We start from the raw sequence: 14,579 nt of genomic DNA, 5'->3' as shown, positions 1-14,579 counted from the left end.
CCACGGACGTTTAAGGACTGATAGGGGGGAGTTGAAGCGTTCATTTTCTTCAATCTCTTAAACGTCCGGCTGGGGGTGGGACGGACGTCTATAATATTATAGACGTCTGTGCCCCGTTAACGGACGTCTCAAAGCCCCGCGAATATCAATTTTAAATTCCTAAAGACGTCATATTAGTTATGGGCCGGACGTCGTCTAATAGTATTAAAATGGGGAACGCAAACCCGCGAGCAGTTACGCTCACTGTTCATCGTCTTCCCCGCGAACGCTGTTGCTGCGCCATTGATTTTCGAGGTTCGTTTTCTCTGTTTTGGACCGTTTAAATTTACTTTTAATCCGATTACATTGCCCTGTGATGAAATGTCTTTGATTTGAATCGATTAAAAATCGTTTTCGGTCCGTTTTTGTGCAGTGTCTTACGTGTTCTTGGACGACTACTTTTGACTGTTTTTGGGCTACGTTTTAGGCCGTTCCCTCCTTGATTTTCCTCTCTTTCATTTCGAATCTACTTTTCAGGTTAGTTTGTTGGTTGATAAATTTTTGTATGCATGTAATTGGGTTTTGTGTATGCATGTTTTTTACTCTAAAGTATGCATGTGTTATTGGTTTTTGAATATGTATGTACTAGTTGTTTTATTAGAAGTATCAAATCGTTGAGTGACCCTTAGTTCCCGTTTGAAATTTAACACAAACGATTAATCTTTTAATCGTTTGTGTTAAATTTTGAATTGTCCGATTGAAAGTTTGAGAAAATTAATTTTCATAATTTGTAATAACATATGAATCGGAGTTTATGAATAAGATTGATAAAATTTTGGTATAATATTTGTGTTGTTCTCCGAATACATAATTGATTCTGGTCATAATTTCTGCACTAGTGGATTTATTCCTCTCTTACATCCATTTTTTTAAACATATAAACAAGTGGCTGTATAGATTAACTACATGTGGGAAAAAAAACAAATCAGTCTCTTAAATATATATTATTCTATTACGTCTAATATCATAAATATAAATATTCTTAGGTAAATGAATACAAGTTGCAATAAACATAGCAGGAAGGTGTTAATATGACATTATATATAATAATTAAAATATATATGAAAGAGTTTGTTGATTATATTTAATCACACTAGAAAAAGACTTTAACTATTACGGAGTTGAATAACATGAAATATAATTTGAAAAATGAATGTGTACACATATATAGTTTAATATCAGTATGATTTGTTGAATGTTTATCTAAAGATGTGATATAATAGTACCTCTCTTAGAGTATCTTACCATTCTGTTGTTTTCAATGTGATCAGTGGATATGCATATTTTGGAGCTGAGTCTAAATAGATGTAACATCAAGACCTTGTTATTTTATCTTTATTTTGTAGACGACCTTCGTATAAATACTTTTGTATATAAATAACTATAAGGAAAAACATATTTGAGTATTACATATTTAAATTAAAATGTTTTAATATTTTAAAAAAATTAGAGAAATATATTAAAAAAATTTAATATATTCTTAGTCAATCTCTTACCCATTCTCTGATATATATTATTCTATTTCATTTTATAACGAGGAAAAACTGAAGCCAGTTGTACTGTCATAAACATAAATCCCTGTTATTCTTCTTCCATCACCAACCACAAACCTAGTTTCCAAACCTACACGCTCCTCCACGCTGTAATGGCAGAGAATGTAGTTACCTTTGTTTTAGATCACTTAGCCCAGCTTGCTGCACGCGAAGCTAACTTGCTGTATGGCGTGGAGGACAGAGTCCAGTCCCTCCAGTACGAACTTCAAATGATCAAAGAGCTTCTCAATTCCACCAAGAGAAAGAAGGGAATGGAACATACTGTTTTGAACCAAATCAGAGATGTGGCTCTCTTAGCTGAGGATGTCATTGACACTTTCGTAGCAAAAGTTGCCATTTACAATAGGAGAACCGTTCTGGGGAGGATGCTCCATGGCTTTGGCCAAGCAAGGTTGCTCCACGACGTAGCCCAAAAAATAGACAAGCTCAAAACCACTCTCAACGAGATACGCGACAACAAGGAAAAATATGATGCTTTCGGAGAAACCACTAATCAATCTGCAGCAGAAGAGGAGGAGGAGAAGGACAGGTTGCAATCGCTGCACAAGCTAAGAAGAGACGTGGAGGAAGAACATGTGGTTGGCTTTGTCCAGGACTCCGAGGATGTCGTCAAGCGACTCCAGGAAGGTGGTTCAAATCGTAAAGTTGTCTCTATTGTTGGCATGGGGGGATTGGGAAAGACCACTCTTGCCCGAAAGGTCTATAATAGCGACCAGGTGAAGAACCACTTTGATTGTCACGCGTGGGTTTATATCTCAAACTTGTGCAGAGTTAAGGAGCTTTTGCTTGGCCTTCTTCAGCATCTGATGCCAAAGTCTGAACAACAACGCAGAGGCAACAAGAAGGGTAAGAAAAGCGTCGAAGACGTTAACAGCCCGAGTGAGGAAGAGCTGAAGAAACAGGTGCGGAACTGCTTGGAGAGGAAAATGTATCTTGTGGTGATAGATGACTTGTGGAAAACGCAGGATTGGGACGAGGTGCAAGATGCTTTTCCAAACAACAACAGAGGCAGCAGAATATTGATAACTAGTCGTTTGAAAGCCGTGGCCTTGCATGCTGGTGATGATGTTCCTCACTATCTTCAATTTCTGAGTGAAGAAGAAAGTTGGGAGTTGTTTTGCAGGAAAGTGTTTAAGGGTGAAAACTGCCCTTCTGATTTGGAGACCCTGGGAAAGCAGATGGTTCAAAGTTGTCGTGGTTTGCCGCTCTCCATCATTGTTTTAGCAGGGATGCTAGCAAAGAAGGAAAAGTCGGATAGAGAATGGTCTAAAGTGGTAGGTCATGTTAATTGGTATCTCACTCGAGACGAGACCCAAGTGAAGGATATAGTTCTGAAGCTCAGCTACCGACAACTTGCCAAGGAGACTAAAACCATGTTTTCTCTATCTTGGGTTATTTCCTGAAGATTTTGAAATACCTGTTACGCCATTATTGCAAAAATGGGTTGCGGAGGGTTTCATACAAGATATAGGAAATAGAGACCCAGATGATGTTGCGGAAGACTACTTGTACGAGCTCATCGATCGAAGTTTGGTCCAAGTAGCAAGAATGAAGTCTAATGGAGGTTTGGCAAGGTGTCAAATTCATGATCTTCTTCGAGATCTTTGCATATCAGAAAGCAAAGAAGACAAAGTGTTTGAAATTTGTACAGACAATAACATTCTAATCCCCATCAAACCTCGCAGACTGTCCATTCAGAGTAACATGGGTCACTACATTTCGTCAAGCAACAATGACCATTCATGTATTCGTTCCCTGTTTTTCTTTGGATCGGAGTATAATGTTGGTGGGAGAGAGTGGAAATGGCTTTTGGACGACTTCAAATTGGTTCGAGTGTTAGATTTTGGACCTAACAGGTGCAAAAACATCCCTTACAATTTAGGGAACTTCAACCACTTAAGGTACTTGAAAATAAACTCACGGAATGTTAACTTTGTTCCAGATTCAATACTTAACCTTTGGAATCTACAAACCATAGAGTTGGGTACTTATAGGTTTGAGAGTCCAATTTCTTTCCCTGCTCAAATATGGAAACTCAAGCATTTAAGGCATTTGAATACATCAAGGCCTATCAAGTTGCGAGGAAGATGTTCAGAATCAGATGAGAAGATGTGGAATCTTCAAACCATCTCTGGTCTTATGCTCAATACGCAAACAACATTTCTAATAAAGAAAGGAACATTTCTCAATGTTAAGAGGATGAGGTTGTACGCGGAGATCTTTGGTTATGAAGGTGAGTTACACAATTTATTGCAGAACCTACAACAATTAAAGCATTTGAATACATTGATGATTGATAATGTTTTCAACCTCCTAACCTCTGAGGTCATATTTCCCCCAAGCATTACAGAGTTATCATTGTCAAAGATTAGGTGCATTACTAATGAGGGGATGAATGGTTTGAGAAATCACTCTAACATCAAAATTTTGAAGCTTTTGGGTGATGATTGCCATGTGAGTTCCATTGACCTCAACTGTGTGGTTGGTTGCTTCTCACAGCTGGAAGTGTTGGAAATGAAATATTTGTCACTTGGAAAGTGCAAATTAGGCAATGGTGCCATGCAGAGACTCAAAATGTGATTATCCACGATTGTCAACAATTAGATAATCTCCTAATTGATTTTTGTTCTTTGAATGGATTGAGAAAAGTGCAAATTTCAAAAACAGCCTTAGAACAAATAGCTCACATCTTACAAATTTTAGAAACAAGAGTTCAAGTCGTTAGAGGTAATCATCCACCTTGGGATGACAGTGATTGGATTTTAAATATTTATTAGAGGTTTTAGATTTATTATAGCAAATAGTTGGCTATTTATTTTATGGATGTATTTTATATAGAGTAAAAAAATGTAACATGTGAAATATTAATAATATCTTAATTTTATCTTTTTAAAGTTAAATAATAATTAGTTATATTTATAATTTTTAAATATTGAAAGGTTTTCTAAAATTTAGTTTAAATAAAAGACATTAAATAAATATTTTTTAACATAACAAGAACATATAAGACAAGTAAAGTTTTATCATTGATATATTTATTTTCATTTGTATTTTATACCTAATAAGTTTGTTTTATTAATGTAAGTACTTGTATCTAGGATTATTATACCCATTTATTTATTATTTTACATATTAACTAATTTTTTTATAAAATATAAAAATCAAAATAAGATAAACATAATATTATTAATGATTTGTTGGATTCACATTTTTTTTTCATTATCAAATATTAAAAATGTATCATAATTACATAAATATTAAATAAAAATAAAAATAACTATAATATTTTATCTGAACATACTTGCAAATATATTTATAATTCCTAATATGTCATCGTTATCACCTATACCAATAATATTCATCACGATCATTCATTAGATAATGACATGAACATTAAAAAATATAACAATTTGATAATCTAACAAGTTTTACATTAAAAAATATTTATTTTTTTATGTTATTTCTAATTAATTATCAAACCTTGTACTTTTTAACATATATAAAGAAAGTGAGCAAGTCGACCATAAAAAAGGTAAACAATACGGTGAGACTAAATAAAAACATTTTAAAAAATAATAATAAAAATTCAATTAAAAATAACTAAAATTATTTAAAACTTAATTAAACTTAAATTATATATATATATATATGTATATTAAATTTTTCTGTTGTTAGTAGATATAATAATTACATAATTAATTAAGGTGTTCCTAATCATAATATGATTGTCACGTCTCATTTATTACTGTGCTGAATCACCTCTTTGTTTCCATTAATGCACCGTGCCACGCGTTCAGTGCATTAAAAATCCACCACCGATCCATGCATGCGCGCCACTTGTCAAATTGGAAACTTCTGAAGTCAGTGGTGGGGTGCAGGTGTCGACAAGAGGGACGCTCGTCCGTCTGACAGTGGGATTTGAACAAAAGTGAATTTTTCGGGAAAAATCTCCCACTCTCTTACGCGCACCTTCTCCCCTTCCAAACTCAGATTTTTCCATTTCTCCTTCTTCTCTCTAGAGCTCTTCTCCTTCTCTCTTCTGCAACTTACCATTCTCTACTCCGATCAACCTTCAGGCACCGTGGAAGTAGTCCCGGAGTAATAAGCTTCAAGTTGAGCCGAACGTTTTAGAATTCTGAAACCGGTAAGTTCATCTTCCTTCCACTGTTCGTTCTAGTGAACACGCACACCCAACTTTGGGTGCCTGAGTTCTTAAGATTTGATACTGAAACCTTTTTCATCTGTCTTTGATGTTGAATATTAGAGTAGTGAGTGTGCGGGTAGAAGGAAATTATAGTTGACACGTTCAGTTGCAAACCTAGGACGAACGCTCATCTTAAAGGTAAGGGAAGCTTATTAAATTTAATTCTTGAGTTATATTGTGTTGCATGACTGTTATGTGAATTATACTGTGTTGGATGCATATTCTATGAATTTTGTTAAGTATGATCTATGTTATCAGATTTTAGTATATGATTTTGATGATGAGATAATGCATGAGAAGTATGGATTGTACTATGAGATGAATAATTTAATGTATGAAAGTTTATACTGAAAAATGTGTTTACTGTAAGTTGAAATTGAATACGAAATTCTATGATAATGAACGTTCGTTATCGAAACGGTCTTTGACCGTTCGGTATTCTCAGTAACCTTTTTGAAATAGCTGAACCCTTTCATTTGGAAAGGATTCTATTTGAGGACGAACGCCCTTTTATATATATATATATATATATATATATATATATATATATATATATATATATATATATATATATATAGCTTTACGTTTGAGCGTTCGGCCAACCATAGATATTCTGAGTGTTGTGTGAGAGATTGAGAAGTTTGAAAATATATATAGTCAGACACTTAATCCTATTGTTAAAAATGTAACTTCACCATTACAACTTATATAAAATCCTATTTCCAAGATTTTGAATCAGCGATGGGTCTCGACCCAAAGCGTACGTCCTAAGTGGCGCTCGGTCGTATACCGAACGCTCGTCCCAAAGCGTGAGTGATAAGTAGCGCTCGGTCCTATACCGAACGCTCGATCTTTCCGTAATTACCAACGAGCAGAAATAGCGTTAGTCCTGAATTCCCATAGCGTTCGTCCAAAACTTAAATTACGTTCGTCCTAAACTTGAGTGAATTCGCCTACCGCGTTCGGTCATTTACTGACAGTCGGTTTATTCTAACTAAATTGTACTTAGTACATTTAGTACTCGTCTTCGGTATCTTCATTCAATTGAATTGACTCTGGATTCTTGGCAAGTGAATTATTCTAAGTATAAGTTGAATCGTTCTAGAGTCAGTTCATTTAACTGATTCAAATTATAACAACGTTCGTCGTGTAAAATGTGTCATTTTTATCCCTTCAGAAAAGAAGATCTTTCAGTCTAGCTTTTGACGTTCGTCCTCATTATGAAGAGGATTGAACGCTCGTCCTTTTATAAAAGTGGAACAAAGAATGAAAATGTATTTAAAAGGAAGTATTATGATGTGCGAACAGTATAAGAACTGAAATTATGATTGTGGATTTTGAACGAGCGTTCTAGGGAGGAACGACTCTTGGATGGAAATTGAAATTGTAAAGTATGAACGTGGTAAGCTTAGATGGTGGTTCATCCTGATATTCCGTGAGTGCTCGTTCTCAAGTAGAGAGGAGTATGTCATGTGTGGGAATGGCAGGAGGTTTTAGTCCATAACTGTAACTTGGACAGAACGGACTAACCTCAGGTGGCGACTGATGAGCATTCCAGTTGTTCCACCTGTGTGCACGAACGCCTTAGCTACACAGGATTCATACAGTCCGGACAGTCAGTCTAGTATCAGGAATTTGATTGAGTTAATGAATGAGTTGAATATATGCGTTGTAATTATTTGATGTGTTTGGCATGTATGAAATGCTTGATTTACTTGGATTAAATTCAATAAGCTTACCCTTCGTTTTCCATTGTGTTGTCTGTATCTGTACGTCCGTCTTGTCCTTGCAATGATCATCCGTGTGGATGTGAGCAGAGGGAGATGCATCTCTGGAAGAAGCACTTGAAGAAGGATTCATTGTTGAAGAGAATCTTGTAGAGGTTGAAGTGAAGGCCGAACAGTAGGACGTTCGGTGAGCTGTTAGCTTAGTTAGGTTAGCGGGCCGTTTTAGAACGAGCGCCCTTTTGCTATAGTTGTATAGTTGGACGTTCGGTATTTATTTTTGTACACCGTTCGTCTTTATTGTTTTTGAACGCTCGTAAGTTACTTGTTTATGTAAGGCCGTTCGGCCATTTGCGGGGGTTTATCTTTTTTTTTTGTAAGACTGTTTTGTCATATTAATACATGTGAATATTCTATTATATAGTTGATGACTGTATAATTTTGGAATGTTACATATGACTTCTAATAATCATAAATTTACTATTATTAATGTTAATGAGTCTCCCTGTGGAAGGTGTAAGTAGTATATTCCTCTATCCTTTCTTATTGATTTCTTATCAATGAATATCACAACAAACCTAAATTTATTTCTAGTTAAACTACACCCGTCCTAAAAATTAGGATTAAAATACAATACCCTAGAAGCTCATAATGGGCAATGTTTGTCTCACAAGAAAAACTCATTTTTTATATTTGTTTAAATGAATTTATTGTCCAAGTAAATGAATTTTGTTTTTTAGGAGTCCGATGTCGCATTAATAAGTTGAGAGAAGAAGAAAAAAACTGAAAAAATTCTTATTTTGCAATGGTTATTATAATAAATTTTGAATTAAAAAATGTAAGCACAAGTATTTCGGTTAATTTATTTGTCTCACATCCATTTATTTAAATATATGAAACTCTACAATAGTCCTTCTTTTATTATCATTTTTCTCATTTATATATTTATATATCTAAACAATTAAAAAAATGTGATATCTGTTGACTGACCATTTTAAATATATAATTTCATCCCCTTATTTAAAAATAAAATACGTGTACTAAAAGCACTATGTTACATACTAAAAATTATAATTGTCTTTTTTTATAAAATTTATATATATTCATCTTCAAAATTGTTTCTGTGTAAGCATTTAATAAAAGAATTCTACTACTACCATGTTTCAACACTTTCTTATTCAAAACAAAAATATATTCTTATAGAAAATTCCTTTTATTTTTGTTTTTCACATAGGTTTTAATATTGTTACATTTTGAACTTGTTGATTATCATTGTGTCTAAATATCATATCACGATGTTGTTATATTTAAAGAAAAATGGCTAAAAGTAGTCATTGTTGACGGAAAGTGAATGAGCAATAAACGATTATATTTCTTCTTTATATGCTATTGCTTTTTCAGCCACTTTTCATACTCTGCATTATGCCATTGCAAGCTACACACTATTGCTTTTTATTTCTAAATAACCATTGATATGTGTAGGACTGAATTTACCTAAATATAAAGGTTAGTTAATTTTTGGCTTGTATTTATTTTGCTAATTTTATTTAAAATAAATATTTTATTGATGTATACTTCGAGTAAATCTTAGTTTTCATTTGAATTTTAGTAAAAGTGGTTAAACATTAATCATTAGTCTTAAATTGTATGGTTAGACATTCTTTGAAAATTATTTTTCATATAATTTTTCAAACTGTTTAATTTTATTTTGTAGATACATGTTGCTCACTTTGGATATCAATCTGAAAATTTGTCAAAATTTGATTAAATTTAAGATATTAAATTTAATTTGTATGTGTTAATGAGTTAAGGAAAGGTTAATTTAAATAAGTATGATTTTGAATTGGGAAAAAATTAAGAATCATATTGCATTATTTATTACTATAGAGTTTGTAACATATGTTATGGATTAAAATTTGATGAATGCACGTCACGTTAAGAATAATAAAAAATGAGTTGACAATGATTTGCATTGTGTTCGGTAAAATGATTAACATATCAAGGAGACATTTCATTGTCTATGTCTTCTGTTAAAAAAATTCAACTAAGTCTAAGTCTCTTCAGTAAAAATAACAAAATTAAACAATACATAAAAAAAATCTATATAAAAATATCGTTTTAAGTTTTTTTTTTTTGTTAAAAATTATTTCAATATCTTATTTGAATTAAATTTACTTTTTATTAGTTTGGTGTCTTCATAGTGAATTATCTTTCAAAAAAATTATCAAGTTTATTGTTTGAAATAAATTACCTATTTATTTTTGATATTATAAAAAATTACTGAATATGATACAATCAAATATTATATATTTAAACTATATTGACAACAAAAACATGTTAGAAAAAGAAATGAATGATTATTTATAGAAAATGATATATTATGTTGGTAATCGATTTTATTTTTTTACATAGAGTATTTAGATTTATTATTTTTAAGTAATTTAAGTTAAATATATTATTTTAATATAAATAGTATGTCTCGATTGATATAGCTTTCTTATTTTTTTAATCATAGATTTTGGATTTAAGTTAAAATGAACAATTTTTTTTTTAAATTCTAAAGTTTACGTTGATTAATACACTATTTAACGTAAATTCATGTTGATTAATACAATATTTAACGTAAATTTAGGTCGATTAATATCACGCCAAGCATAAATTTATGTTTATTTATACTACATCAGTCCTAAAAATTAGGATTACAATAGAATACCTTAGTTAAAGCTCATAATCGTTAATGTTTATAGAAAAACTCATTTTTCAATATTTGTTTACGTGAATTCATTCTCCAAGGTACATGAATTTTCTTTTTAGGAGTCGGATGTCCCATTGACCTTTAATGTGACAAAAGTTGAGAGAGAGAAAAAAACTGACAAAATTATTCTTTTGCAATAGTTATTATTTTAAATTTTGAATTAAAAAAATTAAACACAAGTATTTGGGTTGATCTTATTCATCTCTTACATTCGTTTATTTAAATATTTGAAACTCTACAATAGTCGTTGGTTTATTATCATTTTCTCATTTATAGAATTTTATATATAAATAATTTAACAAATGTGATATTTGTTGACTGACGATTTTAAATATAAAATTTCACCCCCTTATTTAATAAATAAAATACGTGTACTAAAAACACTATATTATATACTAAAAATTATAACTGTTTTTCTTTTATAAAATTTAAGTTATATATATATATATATATATATTCTTATAGAAAATTCCTTTTATTTTTGTTTTTCACACAGGCTTGAATATTGTTACATTTTTAACTTGTTGATTATGATTGTGTCTAAATATCATGTGATGATGTTGTTATATTCAAAGAAAAATGTCTAAAAACTCAATATGGTCTGGAAGTTATATGATTTTTTTACAATTAAAAATATTCATAGAATACCATAATATTTTTCTATAGAAAATTTATTATTTTTAAATTTCAATTGAGTATACCCGTTTTTTTGGTTTAGCTTTGAATGAATATATATAGTTGAGCTTACAAATTATCAAAAATGAATTAATTAACATATTTGGTATACTAATAAGTTTTTCTATCTTATTTTTTAATATGATATACATTAGTGATGAGAAATTGTTAGGATATATATTTAATAATTTGATCCAAGCTGCATGGCAACGTGTATTTAAAGCATATAGGACAAAGGTGGGAGTGCTGTGTTGGCAATTTGAATATGTTGTAATGTCATAAATGTAAATATCTTAAGGCAAAAAGGTGCAATGGGCATAGCAGGAAGGTCCCACGCTCCGCACATTATGCACTTCAAAAGTAGTCATTGTTGACGGAAAGTGAATGTACCGATAAACTATTGTTTTTCTTCTTTTTATGCTATTGCCAGCTAAACGCTATTGCTTTTTCTGCTGTATTCTTTATTGCAGCCACTTTTCATAGCATGCATTGTTGCAAGCTACACAGTATTGCTTTTTCTGCCTTCGTAAATCCCTGTTACTCTTCTTCCATCACCAATCACAAATCCAGTATCCAACCACAGATCCAAATCTACACGCTCGTCCACGCTGTAATGGCAGACAGTGTAGTTTCCTTTGTTTTAGATCACTTAGCCCAGCTTGCCGCACGCGAAGCTAACTTGCTCTATGGCGTGGAAGACAGAGTCCAGTCTCTACAGTACGAACTTCAGATGATCAAAGACCTCCTTAATACCACAAAGAGAAAGAAGGGAATGGAACATACTGTTGTGAACCAAATCAGAGATGTGGCCCACTTAGCTGAGGATGTCATCGACACTTTCGTAGCCAAAGTTTCCATTTACAAGAGGAGAACCCTTCTGGGGAGGATGCTCCGTGGCTTTGGCCAAGCAAGGTTGCTCCGCCACGTAGCCGACAAAATAGACAAGCTCAAAACCACTCTCAACGAGATACGCGACAACAAGGATAAATATGATGCTTTCAGAGAAGCCACTAATCAATCCGCAGCAGAAGAAGAGGAGGAGAAGGAAAGGTTGCAATCACTGCACAAGCTAAGAAGAGACGTGGAGGAAGAACACGTGGTTGGCTTTGTCAAGGACTCCAAGGATGTCGTCAAGCGACTCCAGGAAGGTGGTTCGAATCGTAAAGTTGTCTCTATCGTTGGCATGGGGGGGTTGGGGAAGACCACCCTTGCCCGAAAGGTCTATAATAGCAGTCAGGTGAAGCACCACTTTGATTGTTGTGCGTGGGTTTATGTCTCAAACGAGTGCAGAGTTAAGGAGCTTTTGCTTGGTCTTCTTAAGCAATTGTTGCCAAATTTTCAACAACAACGTAGCGGCAACAAGAAGGGTAAGAAAAGCGTCGAAGACGTTAACAACCTGAGTGAGGAGCAGCTGAAGAAACAGGTGTTGAAATGCTTGGAGAAAAAAAGGTATCTTGTGGTGATAGATGACTTGTGGAAAAGGTGGGATTGGGATGAGGTGCAACATGCTTTTCCAGACAACAACAGAGGCAGCAGAATATTGATAACTAGTCGTTTGAAAGAGGTGGCCTTGCATGCTGGTGATGATGTTCCTCACAATCTTCAGTTCTTGAGTAAAGAAGAAAGTTGGGAGTTGTTTTGCAGGAAAGTGTTTAAGGGTGAAAACTGCCCTTCTGATTTGGAGACCTTAGGAAAGCAGATGGTTCAAAGTTGTCGTGGTTTGCCGCTCTCCGTCATTGTTTTAGCAGGACTGCTAGCCAAGAAAGAAAAATCACATAGAGAATGGTCTAAAGTGGTAGGTCATGTTAATTGGTATCTGACTCGAGATGAGACCCAAGTGAAGGATATAGTTCTCAAACTCAGCTACGACAACTTGCCAAGAGCATTAAAACCATGTTTTCTCTATCTTGGGCTATTTCCTGAAGATTTTGAAATACCTGTTATGTCATTATTGCGACAATGGGTTGCGGAGGGTTTTATACAAGATACAGGAAATAGAGACCCAGATGATGTTGCGGAAGACTACTTGTACGAGCTCATCGATCGCAGTTTGGTCCAGGTACCAAGAGTGGACTGGAAAGGAGATTTGGAGAAGTTTCAAGTTCATGATCTTCTTCGAGATCTTTGCATATCAGAGAGCAAAGAGGAGAAAGTGTTTGAAGTTTGCACAGACAATAACATTCTAATCCCTACCAAACCTCGCAGACTGTCCATTCACAGTAACATGGGTCACTACATTTCTTCAAGCAACAATGACCATTCATGTATTCGTTCCTTGTTTCTCTTTGGGCCACAGTATGATGCTGGTGGGAGAGAGTGGAAATGGCTTTTGGACGAGTGCAAATTGGTTCGAGTGTTAGAGTTTGGATCTAACTGTTGCCATAAGATCCCTTCCAATTTAGAGAACTTCATCCACTTAAGGTACTTAAGAGTAGAAATTTTTTCAGAGCCATTTGTTCCAGATTCAATACTTAACCTTTGGAATCTACAAACCATTGACCTGAGTTTTTATCCCATTGACATTCCAATTTCTTTCCCTGTCCAAATATGGAAACTCAAACATTTAAGGCATTTGAGTGTAGGAGGATCTATCGAATTGCGAGGAAGATGTTCAGAATTAGATGAGAAGATGTGGAATCTTCAAACCATCTCTGGTCTTATGATCAATAAGCAAGCAACATTTCTAATAAAGAAAGGAACATTTCCCCATATTAAGAGGATGGAGTTGTACGTTAAAGATTACCAAGGTGAATTACCTAATTTATTACAAAACTTAGAACTATTGAAGCATTTGAATAAATTAGAGATTTTGACATCAAGGGAATTTCTCTCGGAACAAGTGACTCACATCTTACAAAATTTGAAAACAAATAGTGGAGTTGAAGTTCATGTCAACGATTTATTTTAAATATTTATTAGTGTGAGATTTATTACAGTAAATAGTTGGTTATTTATTTTATAAATGTATGTAACATGTGAAATATTAGTAATATTTTGATTTTTTGAATTTAAATAATAATTAACTATATCTATATCTTTTAAATACTGAAAGGTTTTCTAAAAATTAATTTAAATAAATATTTTTTAACACAATAGATCCGTATATTCATTTTCATTTTCCACGTACTCATTTTTATTTGCATTTTTATATTTAATAAGTTTATTTCATCATTCTCATGTAATGTCACGACTATATCAATTTATTTACTATTCTACACATTAATTACTTTTTTTATAAAAATAAAAATAAAATAAACATAATATTAATGATTTGATGTATGCAAATTTTTTTTCATTATCAAATATTAAAAATATATATAATTCCATAAATATTAAATAAAATAACAAATAATAATTGAAAAAAATAAAAATGATAAATAAGTAAAAATAATCAAATGTTAATATAATGAGATTGAAAATTGTATTTAATTTGAACAAAATCATTAAAAAAACCAAAGTTGTGATAAAATAATCAAATTTTTATCTTAAAAGCTACTTATTCAATGAACTCGAAGTTTTTAAAATACCATAAATAAAAATATTTATACTAGATATGTAGAATTCTCTATAAAAAACTATACTAAGTTCAATGGAAAAGTTTATTTGTCATTCTTCACCTAAGCATAGTC

General features: G+C 32.7%; 1 protein-coding gene and 1 pseudogene across 1 annotated transcript; both read left to right on the top strand.

Moving 5' to 3' along the window:
• Window positions 1-1,559: 1,559 nt before the first annotated feature.
• LOC108339489 (disease resistance protein RPP13-like) lies at window positions 1,560-4,486 on the top strand (annotated as a pseudogene).
• A 6,985-nt stretch (window positions 4,487-11,471) lies between these two features.
• LOC108339488 (disease resistance protein RPP13) lies at window positions 11,472-13,598 on the top strand. The gene is made up of 2 exons (XM_052877664.1): window positions 11,472-13,371; window positions 13,533-13,598. Exons 1-2 carry the CDS (start codon window positions 11,564-11,566, stop codon window positions 13,573-13,575), a joined length of 1,851 nt encoding a protein of 616 aa, XP_052733624.1. The 5' UTR covers window positions 11,472-11,563; the 3' UTR covers window positions 13,576-13,598.
• The last annotated feature ends 981 nt before the right edge of the window (window positions 13,599-14,579 follow it).

This window comes from Vigna angularis, chromosome 5, assembly GCF_016808095.1.
Source record: "Vigna angularis cultivar LongXiaoDou No.4 chromosome 5, ASM1680809v1, whole genome shotgun sequence".
Taxonomy (NCBI): Eukaryota; Viridiplantae; Streptophyta; class Magnoliopsida; order Fabales; family Fabaceae; genus Vigna; species Vigna angularis.
This window is presented reverse-complemented; position numbering and strand designations above follow the sequence as displayed.

Bases quoted from the DNA above. Each gene is read 5' to 3' on its own strand.
- LOC108339488 (XM_052877664.1), top strand. From the start codon at position 11,564: ATGGCAGACAGTGTAGTTTCCTTTGTTTTAGATCACTTAGCCCAGCTT. The intron at 13,372-13,532 runs GTACTTAAGAGT...ATTTGAGTGTAG, and splicing joins GAGAACTTCATCCACTTAAG to GAGGATCTATCGAATTGCGA.